A 15687-nucleotide genomic window follows, 5' to 3' on the forward strand; every position below is an offset into this window, starting at 1 on the left:
GGCTGAAGGAGCTGGGAATGTTCAGCCTGGAGAAGAGGAGGCTCAGGGGAGACCTCATTGCTCTCTATAACTTCCTGAAGGGAGGTTGTAGTGAGCTGGGGGTCGGCCTCTTCTCTCGTGTCATTAGTGATAGGACCAGGGGGAATGGCTTCAAGCTACGGCAGGGGAGATTCAGGCTGGACATGAGGAAGTATTACTTTTCAGAAAGGGTGGTCAGGCACTGGAATGGACTGCCCAGGGAGGTGGTGGAGTCACCGAGCCTGGGGGTGTTCAAGGAAAGACTGGATGTTGTGTTGAGGGACATGGTTTAGTAGGAGCTATTGGGAATAGGTGAACGGTTGGACTGGGTGATCTTTTAGGTCTTTTCCAACCTTGGTGATTCTATGATTCTATGATTCTGTGATTACTTCAAGTTTAATACTCTCCTTATCATGTTAGCCAGCCTTCTGGGAAAGGTGGGAATGACCAACTTGGTGAAGTGGATCTTGTTTCTTCCTATCAGTCCTCAGTACTCAAAGAGGACCCCATACCTGTGAAAACAAAGTCCCTGTTGATAACAACTGTGCAACTGGTTGTTGACCCACCAGATACAGTTGTTCCTCTTTCAACCTTTCTACCTCAATGGCAGCACTGAGGGGAAAAACACTTAGGCACCCTATCTGTCACTTGCACCCTATCAGTCAAGGGAAAACAGGAACAGATCCAACATGCCAGCCCAGCAGCTGAGAAAATGTCGAAGTCTGTCCTAACCTTAGAACAAAGAAATATGTACATAGGAAAAAAAAAGAGAGACCAAACATTTTAGTTGGTAACTCATGCAAACCATGCTGCATTTGCAGTACGTTTTCCGACCACATAGTCAACTACTTTGTCTCAGAGAAGGGGACAACAGCAGCTGGAGAGCAGGAACAATTCTAATTACTTTGAGAGATTATCTGCCCACCCCTTAAGTCAGGCAGCTCTAGCAGGGAATCAGAACAGAACCAAAGTAGATTTTTATTTATTTATTTTTTTCCACCAGTTTCATGAGATCCTAATAATTACTGCTTAGAAATAGACAGAAATAGAAGTGAGAATAAAGATCCCAGACAGAAGTGAGAAAAAAAAATTCCAGACAGCAATGCTGCAATGCTGCTCTTTTTGCAACTTTACAAAGGTGAGATCTTTTTTTCCAACATACTCGAAAACATCTCATTAACATTACTTGTACATTTCTGAAAATGAATGAAAAGAAGCTACAGACCCCATCACACTTTCTGCTAATTTGGATACAATTCTTTCAACTGCAGGTGAGGATGAATGTATCTGGTTATACAGTTATTGCAACTCAATTTAGGTTTCCCAGCAGGTAAGGCGACTTTGTATCGTTTGCCCCAAGCAGCCCAGGCAGTCTGTCACCATGACACGTTTGGTTGCCCTATACTTTCGATGCGCACAGGGCCATGAGATGCAGTGGTAGTACTTCCCTCAGCAGGTAATAGGTAATAGGAAGGGCTGCTTCCAACAGCATGATGATATGAAGCTATGGCAGTGGGGATGGGAAAGTGGAAGCAGTTGGTACCTCTGTTCTCCCTCAGAGAACGTGAAAAAGACACTGGAAAAAAAGTGTGCGCATGCAGAAAGCACTCAGATCCAATCATTTCCAACCTTGTACATTTTGGTGGTGATTGCTTAAGATCAAAACTGCAGTCATAATGGAAATAGATCATATGGTGAGATCAGATACTTAGGAATATGTCTATTAGGAAGTGCAGGAATTAAAACACTATTTTCTTAAGTCAAGAATTATCCTTGGGGAAAGAAGCTAGGTAAGCTTCAGGCAAAAATGTTGCTGCAAAATTCAGAGGAAAGCATTAAGAATGCTTTTTCTGTGGTTTTTCCTAGCTTAATACTGGAAAGAAATATTTATTCTGTGATTTTTACTTCCTGTCGTATGAGTCAATGCCAGGAATTTATTTGTTTTAGATCAGTTCTCAATTCTCACTGATTATTCAGAAAACCATCCACTAAATCTACATCTGTATCGTTTCTCCTACACTTTCCTTTGTTACAGCACAAAACCTCACCAGTTACCCCAGTATTTCATGCAAAAGTTTCCCGATGAAAACTTGCCTTTGAGAAACACAACTAATATTGACCTTCATGTACAATAGAGAACCCAACTTCTTTTTTAAATTTGTGCCAGCATTTGAGTAAAACCACAGTAACAATCAACAGAGTCCAGCTGAATCCAGGAAAGAAATAATACCTAATATGCACCTTCATCTCTCCACTGCACTTTCCATCAGACTTGCATTAGATAGATGCACTAAGGGCTCTCCCTTGCCCAGCTTTGTTGCAAATTTAATTCAATAAAGAACTTGCACATTGAACTTATAAGGAATCAAATTAAGTGGCAGAATAATCACACACTCCGATGAGCAGCAGCACCTTTTTAGGAAGGAGTAAACTAGACCACTTTGCAGGTGAATTATACCACAAGCAATTAAGTTACAAGCTGCTTCAAAGAAACCAATGTACAAGAGGACAGACTGAAAGAAACCATGGCTGTTGAGAGGGATACTCAAATGTGAATGAATTAAGGCTGATCCAAGGGGACAGAAACCTACTGAATCATTTCCTTGATCTGAAGTGAAGCACAGTCACTAAAATTTTCATTGGTCAGATAATTGATAATTATTTTCTTGCAGAGATATTACAATGAAAAAGAAGTCTTTGGAACTTCTTTTCAAAGCCCAAAATCTAAGTATCTCCCATTCTCATGAAACAAGTTCGAAGTACGTACACTTTTAACTACAGTTCTCCACAGAGTAAGAAAAAACAGCAAATATATTTATCTTCTTGCGTTAACTTAAGGATTCCAAAGTAACATTTAAAGGTAGATGTTATTTCAAAGATAAGTATCAGTGATTCACCGAGGTATAAAAGAAATCTCTAAAGACCTGGGAACAGAAGCAAAATCAGATGAATCCTGAAGCATTCTCTAGCTACCAGGAAATACTGCTTAATTACTTTAGTTCATATTTACATTTTGCATAAGAAAACAGAAATATTTAAATGACTCCTAATCTAATGATAGTGTGCTAATGACCTGAGCTAAGCACTAGCAGTATTACTGAAGATTTGTGAGTTAATTAGAAAGACATTCAATAAGTCAGCAGACCACTTCATAGAAGACAGATGCTCGCTATGATGTTATAACCAAGCTCAATTCATTAAAAATGAGATCCCAACTTCCTTGTAATAAATAAAAAGTAGTAATTAGCAGCACAGATATCAAATATTTAGGAAGAATCTGACTAGTTGATACAAGCCATACGGCTTGGTCTGAAACAGTCTCAGCAAAAGGAACGTTTTCAGAACATCGCTTGGTGTTCTCAACAGAGAGCCCACCAGTAGCTTCATTATTTTGTTAACAAAGTTATACGACTCAATTAATCTTCACAGGCAGCTGTTATTTCAGAGAGAAATTAAGTGTATTGCAGCTCACAAGCAAAATCTCTCCTTTGATAAGGGATTTCAGTTACTCATAAAATCTCAGATGGAGAAGCTTTAAGCATTTCAGGCAGCAGGAGACAAAGGCCTGTGATTTAAGAAATATGCCTTTTCAAGCTTGATCTTAGGCTCTTGCTAGAAATGACAATTTCTGGGATTAGGGAATATCTCTATCATCCCCACCCTTTATTTTAGATGACCCTTTGAAGCCTAACAATCTTAGTGATGTGGATAGGTAACACCAGTGCCAGGATCAGGGCTATATTAGCTCCTCCGGTTACTATTAATTGCAGCTACTAGACATTAGGGTCATATGACCATTCAGGCTTGAAGAAACCTGAGAAAGGGTTTAATCCAACCTCATGCCCACAGCAAGGTCAGCAATGAGGTCAGGTCACGTTGCTCAGGGCTTTAGCCAGCCAGGTCCTGAAAACATGCAACAGAGGCTGCACAATCTCCCTCGATAGGTAATCTATTTCACTGCTTAACTGCCCTCACAACGAAAAAGATTATCCAGCCTGAACCTCTTTGGTTTCACTGTATGCCTTTTGCTCTCCCACCATCTGCAGGGAGCAATGAAAAACCTAGCTTTGCCTTCACAATAGCCCCCTTGCAGATAGAAGAAGGCTGCTGTCTGGGTCAGCTGAAGCCCCTTCTCTAGGCTATTTTGAGCCCACTTCCCTCAGTCTCTCCTGTGGGTCAAGTGCCTCCGCACATAGCTGGCCCTCCACTCTACTCACTCCAGTTAATTAACTTTATTCTTGAATTGGGCTGTCCAAAATTGAACAGTATTCCAGATGTAATCTCACAAATACTGAGGAGAACAATTGCTTCCCCTAAACAACTGACTGCGCTTCTGGGGTTAACATAACCCATTATGCTTGTGGTGATTCTTGCTGCTGCCACATTTACCTTGCTGTCTACCAAGTTATCCAGGTCCAGTTCAGGAGAACTGATCCCCTGGCAATCAATCCTCAGCCTGTATCTTTGTGTGGTATTATTCCATGCAAAGAGCAGGACTTCACATTTTTCCTTATTGAACTTAATGAGGCTTCTATTGGCTCATTCCAACAGCTCAGGTCTACCTGACACATCCACTGTATCAACTGGTTCCACGGCCCTGGTGATGGGATTGCTGTCTGTCACTAGCTACTAGACACTGATGAAGACATTAAATGGAACAAGCTCTTGTATGCTTTGATGCTCCACTTATTACCGACCTCCAGATGCAGCGTGACCCATTAAACCCTATTCTCTGAGACCAATTACACTCCTTCCCCTTTTTTCTTCTTTTACTCCACCTAGTTTTCCATCCAGCTCAGAGTGTCGTAGACAGCAGACTGCTTCTGCGGAATGAATACTGAAACAAATATTAAACTCATAAGACTGAGCAAAATCCTTAAGCTGCTTGGATACTAGAAAATTTGCATAGCACAGAATACAACTTCAACTTTTGATATGTACTCCTGAAAATGTGAACTATGCTTTTTAAAATTAATAAATGTCAGTTATTAGTAAATGTTTGCTATTCTATATCCCAGATACAAGCATTTAATTATATAACGGCATAGACGAAGAAGAAAAGGTTTATATTAAGCTTGATGAATGGTAACATACTAAAGATAAACTGTAAAATCTAATAAAGTGTGATACATTCTGAAACTGTTGACAATTTGTAATCATTTTAACCTTTAACTTCAGTATCTGAAAGAAAAAATGCAACATAAGGACACAGTCTCACACAATCGTTTCCAAAGAATTTGGCTTCCCATGACCTATAAGCCTCTCATCTCCGCTCCCACACAAACCCTATTCTGAGGATAGTATGTGCTCTATATCTTTTAAATGTATTTTCAGCAAAAATGGGCACATTCCTTGGACAGCTGGAGAAAAATTAAATTGCCAAGTGGGGAAACTGTCCACTGAGTATTCAAAAGAAAACAATTTTCGAAAAATGTCATATTTAAAAATAGTTACAAAGTTGAATCTGTTATAAAAAGAAAAGAACATACATGTGCTTGAAGTAGAGAAGACTTACTGTATCATGTTGCCTGTTATCTTTCCCTGATATGATCAAGAAGTAGTTCCATGCCAACAGCAACAACAAAGCCAGTGGTATCATGTAGAGCTCAAAGTTCCAGACCACAAAAAGGAAAAGCTAGAAGACAGAACAGGAAGAAATGTGATTCAGCTCAGCATTACACTAAGCTCTTCAGGATGGTTAAAATCAAGACCAACAAATTAAAATGATTCTAAAGTAATGATTCTAAATCACATCTATTTAGGCAGGTAAATTGTTTAAACATTTTGCTGAGTGGCCACTTACCTGTGTAAAACAACTACTAGCTATTTTATAGCTTTGTAGTTTCATTTTTGCAAAGGAATGTTGCTATAGTGTAGCCTGAAGAAACGTTAATTCTTTTCTCATTGAAAATGCTCGTTTGGACAAAATAAACCAAAATGGCATAAAAATAAGATCTCAGCATAATAAAGAAAAGGTTGGTTATTTCTACAGTTAATTTGCTGTTCAAAATACAGAACTCGATAACTTTGTAGTAATGTCACACAAACAGGAATAAACAAATCTGAAAAATTCCTTTGTACAGGAAAACCACGCCAAAAAATCACAGTAACAGGGAAATGGTATTCAAGTATTTTAATCAAAAGAATGTAAAATAGTGATGATCTCAGTATCACAGGAAATGGGACTGAAGGGCATGCTAAGAAACTGCCCATGTCTACTCGTCCAACAACATTTACTTGCTCAATTTGAAGTGTTTCCTCAAAACATCCTGAATGTTGTTCAGCACAGTGTGGCCAGGTCACATCTCCCACAGATGTGAGCCGTGACACGCAGGGCTGCCTCTGGCACCCTAGCATGGAGATTATGCTCCAGCAGGACCCATCTCCACCGCACAACTCCCAGCACTGCAGCTCTGTTGCAGGGCTGTGACACGCTCCTTAGGGTGAGCTTTAGCTTCACGTCTGTCAGATATATCAAGCAGTACAGAGATGACTTTGTGGAGCCTGGAAACCCTAAACATTTGTTAGATGCTGCAGCCATCTGTCATCTGGACAGATACTGTTCCTTTTTGATTCTAGAATGAAATTATTGGTTTTCGAGAAAGAATTAAGAAATCCGGATTAGACAGGGTGAAGCTAAATACAATTCTACATCTCATTTCACTTATGAACAACCCCCCTTTTAATTTTAGACAGCTATTGCCATAGCCTGGGGTTGTTCTCTTAACATATGGCTAAAAAGCACAGATGAAAATATTATAGCAAATTACGTTGCTTACTGTGGCTGGACATACACTTAAGTTTCAGAAATCTTGCTAAGTCATTTTCATCCAACTAGATAAGCTTTGGAATATTTCTACCTTTATTATCAACTGACCAAAGGTGTTGTGTCACAGAATTGCAAACCTAAAGCCACGTTGCTCATTCTGCTAAATCACTCATGAAGATGTATATACATTTAAATAAGAAGAAAATAGGCATTTCAGTATGTATCCCTATTTAACAGCCTTCTGTTGGATTTCTGTTTTGAGTTAGAAAAAAATCTTACCAAATACTTCCACATACAAAAAATAAAATAAAAATCTGTATTTTAAGAAATTTTCTGTCTCCAGATCAACTACCCTATCTTACTCCCCAAATTTCTATCACTGAATGCTGTACGTACAGAAGTCCTGTGAGTCTGCAAGAGAAATACAATAAATACTGAAAGGACTGAAAAAGCTCTGTGTATGACATATGTAAGAGGATACTGGCACTTCTAACAGTTAATATTTTATTTGAAAGAAAACCATCTTTTTTAGGTTGTTTAGTTTAAAAGGAAATCTGTTAGGAATGGTAATGAATAAGAAGCAAACAACAGCTCACAGATTTTGAGTTCTTCCACTAGCTTTCTAACTACCCTTTTGAGAGCAAGATCTGCAGGGACTTGATGCTGTAAATTTGATATAGCCAATTTGAACCAGAATTCACATCTCAAAAGCAAAGCAAAAAATTCCTGCACCCATTAACCCCAGAAATGCCCTGAGTCAATGGATACATGCTGAAGGGGGCTTTGGAAGTCAGCAAACAGTATCCAACCACCATTAAAGAGGGCCCCAGAGATTAACAGTTCAGGAATGGCAATACATAGAGTCCTCCTTATGTTCCCATCCTACTTTTGTTGAAAAGCTGGGAAAACAAACAAACAAACAAACTTCAAGTAATATTCCAGGCTCCAGAGAAATAAAATCAGCAACCTAGATGGTCTCAGGAGATACTGACCAGACTGGAGACTGTGGAACATGGTCATCATATAGCTTGTACTTCAGAACATCAATGAGTTCTCAAATACTCCTCATCTGAGATTTCTACATGTGAAGTGATCCTTAAGGTCATTAATTCCTTCAAAAACCGTAATCTGTAGGCTAGTAAGATATTATACTAAGATACTACCTTTTTATGACTTCTATGGACATATCTTTCCATAACGTGACTATTATTCCTGCCGTTTCCTTCAGATGATTTTGTTGACCTTCCAGCCTCATTTCCACTTAGTGCGGATGAATTTTAATCAGTTTTTCCTTTTAGGCACCTGTCTCAGCCAGACACCAGGAAAACAGAGAATCTGTATTTGCAACACAAATGAGGTATGTGCTGCAGGAGGCTAGCACAGTGATAGCACTGCAAGTGAAATAGGCTCACTATCTTCCCAGAACAAAACTGGATTCACAGAAATACACATGGGAGAAAACAGGAAGATTCCCAGCTGTAAATAAAAGTTTTCTGTGAACATGAATAATCCCAAAATCTATCGCAGGACAGAAAGAAAATCCAAGGGCTTAGCCATAACACATAAAGGACCTAATGCTTATGGGGAAAGGGAAGAAGCAGTGTGTACTAAACTACTTCCTTAACTTCATTTCATCCATGAAGGCAAGGAAAGTCTACATATCCATCCAATGAAGACATACAGGCAAGAAAAATAAATAAATAAATAAATAAATAAAATCCAGGAAAACTAAGAACAGATATAAAAGGGCTGGTCTAGGATTTGTCCATGCCTCTAAAACATCCACTGGAACATGGATTCTATCTGTTTCACTCTCTACCAAAGAAATAATGGCTCTAACTTTGCTTAAAAAAAGATCCGTATCATAACTGAAACAACCCAACTATTTTAAGGGAGGAGTAGGTGTCTCAAAGGTTACGGTTTAATATAGCTGCCATCTCCTACATAGAAGACGATAAGGGAAGACTTTTTTCTGAGATCAAGATTTTTATAGTCGCAGGCAAGAACTGGCCATTTACAACATCACATCAGTTGATAATCTTAGCGAGAGACACACGCATTAAATGATCATTCAGGGAGACACATGACACTATCCCTGGTGTACAACACTTCAAAAAATAATTTAAGTTGGAATATTGAATAACCTATTCTTTTGCAAACTACGATATATTTTAAAAAGAAATCTCATCCAAAGTGATTAACACTTCCTACTGTTCAGAAAAAAAGCCTGCCCTTTCAGACTAGCAGCTGTGGATCATTAGCTTTCCAGTGATGAGATGTGTTTGATGAGTATTTTTCTTTCTAATTAAGAGATGAGATCCTCTATTTGACTCTCTCTTCAGACAGAAGTGAAGAGAAAAATTTCTGCCTATGTGGAAAGGCCATATTCTACAGAACAATCATTTCAGATTTCTTTTTATCTACCTCCACCCAATTTCATTTCATTTTTCACAGAACCCTGTTTGCACTCGCAGACTTCCCAGCATTAACCCTTGTGTTTCCTAGCTCCTTTTATGTTCCCTTTTAACTACCAGCAGAAAAAAAAAGCATAAAAAAAAAGAGCATTCCAGACAAGAGATATGCACACACCTGCAGCAGGGAGTAGCTCACAGCTGAAGGAGAAGGGCTGCAAGCACAATTGTTTGAGAACATTCTGACAAAAATTAAGAAACTCTCTCTTCACAGAAAAGCCTGGCTTCAGAGAAAATCACACAACAGAGCATAAGATGCTTCCAGTTGACAAGCTGGAAGCTTTCCAGAACCTGCAGCCTTCAGCAACCTTGATATCTGGATTACCTTGTAGCAAAGAAGTAAATGGAGCTCAACAGCATGCCAGCCTTCAAGCTTTGAGGGCTTGTCACTCCCGTGACTGGGAACTGGAAGCCTAAGGAGATGAATCACTTAGTGAGTCCCAGGCTGACACTGCAACCATGCAAATCTGCATTCACAGCACCCAGAGTCACAGGCTGTAAGGTGTTCAGCAGTGAGGTGAGATATGGCCGTTGTCTCGTCACTGCCATGTCAACAGTGCATGTCACTCAGACCACAGCCCCCTCTTCTAGTTAGAGCTTTCTTCATCTTTTAAAGAGGATTCTTACAGCCTCATTTATTTATTATCTATATCCTTTCACTGTCTACTTTACTCAACTCCTGATTATCCTCGAAATTCAAAAGTTGGCTGTATGGAGTTTTGGCACAATCACAAACAGAGCCTGTGCCTGCAACTCCAGTGTGCTCTAATCACAAGATCATCCATTTACCCTTTAAGCTTAAAAGGACAATTGTATTTCCTGAGGCTTTGTCCCTTGGATGTATTCTCAGAAGACTGGGAAGAATGAAAGATAACCTGCATATTTGCATAGTACAGACTTCCTATTAAGTACTGCAGGTTTTAAGGCTCCAGTAAAATTCTGCATTATATTTACGCTACAAAAAACTTAAATATAACTTTCATTGTAACTTCGAGACTCAGACTCAGCAGCATCTTCTAGTAAAAAAACTAGTCTGTCATCTCTGACGATGATGGCTTCTCATCTTGTATGACACTTCCATTTAAATAAATTTAGCTATTTCACATCCTCAACATACTAGTATTAATGTAAATGGATACAGAAGTTCATTTAGACCATGATACCCTTGCGACTTCCGAATATATCATAAAGCATCTTCCAGCAGTTTTTTCTTTTAAACTTTCTTTAAATTCCATTTCCAACTACTTGGGTGCTGGTAGAGATAGGCTTTGAAAGATATGAATCTAAAACACACACTACTCAATTTCTTTCAAAAGGCAAAAGTCAACTTATGTTTACGCTATTTTGACAAGTACACGTTGGATTAGTAGTGGTTCTCCTTTTCAATTGGCAGAGGCCTTAGAAGTCTGAGAAATTGTGAATAAATATTATTTTTGAACCTGCAAGAAATTTGATGGGACAGACCAAGAGTAAAAACGGAATGCAAAATTTTAGGAAAGCCAAATTCCGTCTTTCCATAGTGAGCAACACCCCCTTGCAATCTGTCAATCTGTCCTTTGCAAAGACAAAGAAGCGAAGCAGAGTGGGCAGATCTTTAAGGAAACCTTCTTTAGTGCACAAGCGCATAGCCCTGCTGAAAGGGTTTCGGGGTAGTGGTGGAGATGAGCCAGCCCAGAAAGTCATTTGTGTCCTGCACGACAAAAGGAGTAGCCAGCAGGTCAAAGGGGGATCCTGTCCCTCTACTCTGTGCTGGTGAGACCTCACCTGGAGTACTGCATCTAGATGTGGAGTCCTCAGTACAGGAGAGACATAGACTTTTGGAGTGTGTCCAGAGCAGGGCCACAAAAATGACCAAAAGGATGGAATGCTTCTCCTACAAGGACAGGCCTAGAGAGCTGGGGCTGTTCAGCCTGCAGAAGAGTAGGCTGCAAGATGACCTGATAGTGGCCTTTCAGTACCAAAAGAAGGACTGTAAGAAGGAAGAGGACAGACTCTTCAGCAGGGTCTGCTCTAATATGGACAGAAGGAATGCTTTCAAACTAAAAGAAGAGAGATTTAGGTTAGATATAATGAAAAAGTTTTTTGCCATAATGGTAGTGAAGCACTGGGCACAGAGAGGTGCTAGCTGCTCCATCCCTGGAGATAGTCAGGCTCAGGCTGGACAGAAGTCTGAGCAACCTAACTGAGCAATAGGTGTCCCTGTTCACTGCAGGGGGGTTGGATTAGGTAATCTTTACTGGTACCTTTCCACTCAAATGATTCTAATAACTTTTTAGCTAGAAAACACACTTAAATGATTTCTTGCATCTCCCTTTTCACTTCTAGAATTACACAATGTGATTGAGATTTTAGTCATATCAGATCTATTTAATTCACGTTAATTCATCTTAAAAAAAAAACAAAAACATAATTACAAGACAAAAATTAATACTGGATTAAGAATTATTTTAACATCAGTCTTCATTAGGTTTTTGGTACACTGAAAGATCTAGAACAGTTCTCGTTAGACCATTTTAATCCTATTTTCCAGAAGAACATTCAGGGAAAGAATTTCCGTTTCTTACTAGGTAGAATGCTTGTCATATTTTTTTTCCATGACAGTGTATACCACAAACCCAAGCTTCTACGACACCTCCGTTCTTTTATCAAAGTCTGGTGTAATGCCAATTATTAAAGAAGAAATTCTAACAATTAGAAATGACTCACTTGATGTTCCTTAAACCACCCAGGATGTTTTGAAACACCTCTACAGCTGCATTGACTAATTAAATCTGAGGAACCTTCATGATTATACTATCATCCAATGACACTGCAGTGTGAGCTACCTGAGTTTTTACAAGCTTGTCAGAACCAATAAAACCTCCTAGTTAGAAGCTTAAAATTTTTCATTTAATTTTTTTTCCTTACAAGTTGTAACTGACATTTCATATCATTTTCCAACAGCATTAGATTAAAGTGCTAAGACTTTGCTCTGAGAATGCTGACAATTCCAGGAAAGTGAAGCCCAGAGCATGAATACAGCACTATTTTAAACAGCACATGAATTAGTAATGTAAAATTCATGTCACTGTTAACAGTTGCACATAGTAAAGGTTGGTGGAAATAAAAAAAGGCAAAAAAAAAAAAAAAAAAAAAAAGTAAGTATTTACAAAATGTGGAATCTCTTGGGTCATTTCATCTTTACTTACCAGTTTCCGAGCTGCAAAGTTAGTACTCAGTTAGTACTTAAAATTAGAAAAGGGAAATATGGTTCACTAAGACCATTATGATATCAAACTGCCTACTGCCATTGTTACAGCAGTTCAACAGATTTGTTCTCTCTGACTATTAAGATGCGGACAAACCCAGAGAAATTGATACTATTTTCTCTATGAGCAATAATGCCTGATATCAAGTAACAATCTCCCTGCTAGGATACGCTAGATGAAAGGAATGTCTGGGAATGGCTTCGTTGAGCTCTGGTCCCATTCTAGTACCACATTTTCTGAACAATACCTAACTGTTCTCTGAACAACCCAGGTCTTTGCTTTAGCTACGTCGCCACAAACACAAACACTTTAATTATTTTCTAACTTGAAAAGTGCTTTTAATACCTGTCCTTGGGCTGATTCTACTTTCACATAGAACTCTTACAGTGACCCACACTTCCTACTATGGTTCTGCTGTGAGTGGTGATAACTAGTCATAAGGCTCAAGCCACATTATAACTCAGTATCTGATTTTAATATGTGCTTTTAGAAAGGACACACTTAGTCCTTTCCCCATTGTTTCCTAACTTAAAAATTCCTCAGAAGTTGCTTAAGTTATAAATAGGAAGATGCCATTTCTGTAGCAAGTGACATATATACAAGTGATAAGACATATCTAAAAAGTACATTTCAAATAATATTCGACTTTGAGCATACAAATTTATATTACAAATCATGTTCCTTTTACACAAAAATTTGAAACCAAGCAGATTTCTATTCTATTACAATTGCACTGTTAGGAGGATAGGATGGTTGAAAGTGTAAATGCATGTGTCACTTTAGAAGCACAATCCTTTTGATTTTGTGAGAAATGCAGAATCATAGTATGGATCATACTCAATAATTACAACTACTTGTAAAGTAACTGCATGTGAAAGAAATCATTCAGAATTTTAAGAGAAACACTACGAAAGTGGAATAAACAGAAATAGTCATCATTTTCCAAATGTTGAAAAAGAAAAAAAGACTTACGGATTTATTTTTTTTTCCCCAAAGAAAAGTAGGTCATGGTGTTTAAACTTACCAACTGAATGAGAGCTACTTTGACTTCACAAATGACTAAACTGTGCTAATCTCTACTGCCACCAGAGAAAATCTACACAACCCCTCTCAACCAGGTATTCTTAATCACCACCAAAATAAATTAGGAAGCCAGGCTTTTGGCTATAGGAAAACCTATAGACTGGCAACAGTCTGTCAGAAATGACAGAGACAGAAATATAATTTAAGTTGCATGAATAGTCTGAAGTCACCTGGTCAAGAAGCACACTGTAATTTCCGGTAATAAAAGGCAAAAATACTGGTTTGTATTTTGATAACCACACTCATGTTTGGAACTAACAGAAATGGTGGATTCCATAGAAGCAAAAACAATTCCACAAGCGGTTCTGGAATCCTGCTTCAGAAAAAATGTACAGCCCCCATTATAAGGAAGACACTTTGGCTTAAACATTTAATAAAGGCTAAACCCTGTAACTAGTTTCCACATTTATTTGGAAATAACTGCACAACACACTGGTTTCTCTGATGTCCCACAAATGTCAGCTGGTCACACAGTGATTGCTCTTGCTGAATCCGTACCTTCACTCAGAGGTAAAAGTGATAAAGAATCATGGAACAGGAAGAAAGGAGAATTATCAAAAGTCAGATTCATGCAGTAGTACATGCAGACAAACACACGTTTCTCTACTGATCTCCTTAAAATCCTTTTTACATATTATGGTCTATTGTGAAAGATGCCACTTGCCATCAACTATCATGTGATGGCAAGTAATTGGTCTAATGCTGGCTTTAATGTGCAATGAATTAATCAATCAATCAACTTCAGTGAGCTTTTCAGGTCGATCTTCGCATTAGAGACTGATAACTTGTTTCATTTTATTGTTTTATGACACCTGGAGTACTGGCAGTGTGTAGCTGTAAAGGATAAATAAAAATAAAGGGCAAAAATATGATGAAGGGTTTGGAGGGCAAGGTGTATGAGGAGTGGCTGACGTCCCTTGGTGTGCTCAGAGCAGGGCAGAGGAGCTGAGGGGAGCCCTCATGGCGACTGCAGCTCCTCACAAGGAGCAGCGCTGAGTTCTGCTGTGTGTGACAGCAACAGGGCCGAGGGAACGGCATGGAGCTGCGTCAGGGGAGGGCAGCTGGGGGTCAGGTCTGCAGCACAGGGCGGTGAGCACGACCCCCATGCCAGAGTTCAAGGAGGGTCTGGACAGTGCTCTCAGACACAGGGTTTGGATTTTGGGTGGTGCTGTGTGGAGCTGGAAGTTGAACTTGTTGATCACTGTGATTCTATTCCACTTAATCACTTCTTCCCCTGATTCTATTCCATAGACTCACTATGATACTTTGAAAAGCTGAAGATTTGTCTTTCACTGTCCAGCTTTCTTTATGTAAACAATGGCTTAGATTACAACACATTTACAGTGTAAGATAATGTCCTTCTACCTATTAATTTACTTCATTGTAAGTATATTTTAATGAATAATAATAGATTTCAGTTACCTTTCCACTTTCTACAACATCAATTCTCATTCTGTCTTGTAATTTTCTAATTTTCTCCTTCACTGATTGCTAGACTTCTCTTCAGTTTCAGTTCTGAAAAAACTTACAGTTAGGTTTAGCATCTCTAGCAATGTGCATCTGTTTCTATTTGCAACTCTAATATTTATCCAATGCTGATAACACTGACTTCTCATTTCTTTAGTGTTTTATTCTTTCCCCATAGACTCCATGTAGTATTACCTCCTTCCATCCCAAGTGATCACATAAACTTATTTAGACGCTAGAGATATCTGGAAGTGATTCTACGTGCTTATTTTCCTTCAGTGTTTACCAACTCTCTAAACTTTCCTGTGCAGAATAAGATTGTAGATTGCAGAAATGAGAAGTCAGCAGAGGATGCTTGTTTAGACAGGAGAGCCAGTGAGCTCCATGTGTTTGAACAACCTGAATTCTATAGTAAAAGGATTATCCCTGGCCTAAGGCCACTGAGATAAGTGAGTATTTTTAGTTCCCTGGTAGGGTATCTGTATTCCATATTCTGTAATGCTTTCTTCAAGCAAAATGTAAAATAAACTTCAGTTCATTTTTAGCTGGCAGTGTTCTTTAGAAGACTACAGTAGATCTCAAAAAAGGTAAAATATGTTTATCTCCTTACAGGTATAAGTGAAAAAAATAC

The 15687-nt window shown here is 38.8% G+C and overlaps 1 protein-coding gene across 6 annotated transcripts in view; it reads right to left on the bottom strand.

Annotated features, from left to right (window-relative positions):
* MCTP1 (multiple C2 and transmembrane domain containing 1) overlaps positions 1 to 15687 on the bottom strand; it is a 200006-nt gene that overhangs the window by 50284 nt on the left and 134035 nt on the right. For all 6 annotated transcript variants that reach the window (XM_042822881.1, XM_042822882.1, XM_042822878.1 and 3 more), the window contains one exon: positions 5534 to 5653. In XM_042822881.1, coding sequence (XP_042678815.1) covers positions 5534 to 5653 — 120 coding nt within the window. The remainder of the gene's footprint in view (positions 1 to 5533; positions 5654 to 15687) is intronic.

Source organism: Centrocercus urophasianus, unplaced genomic scaffold (genome assembly GCF_019232065.1).
Source record: "Centrocercus urophasianus isolate 14NV4802_14NV808 unplaced genomic scaffold, USGS_Curo_1.0 seq_21, whole genome shotgun sequence".
Taxonomy (NCBI): Eukaryota; Metazoa; Chordata; class Aves; order Galliformes; family Phasianidae; genus Centrocercus; species Centrocercus urophasianus.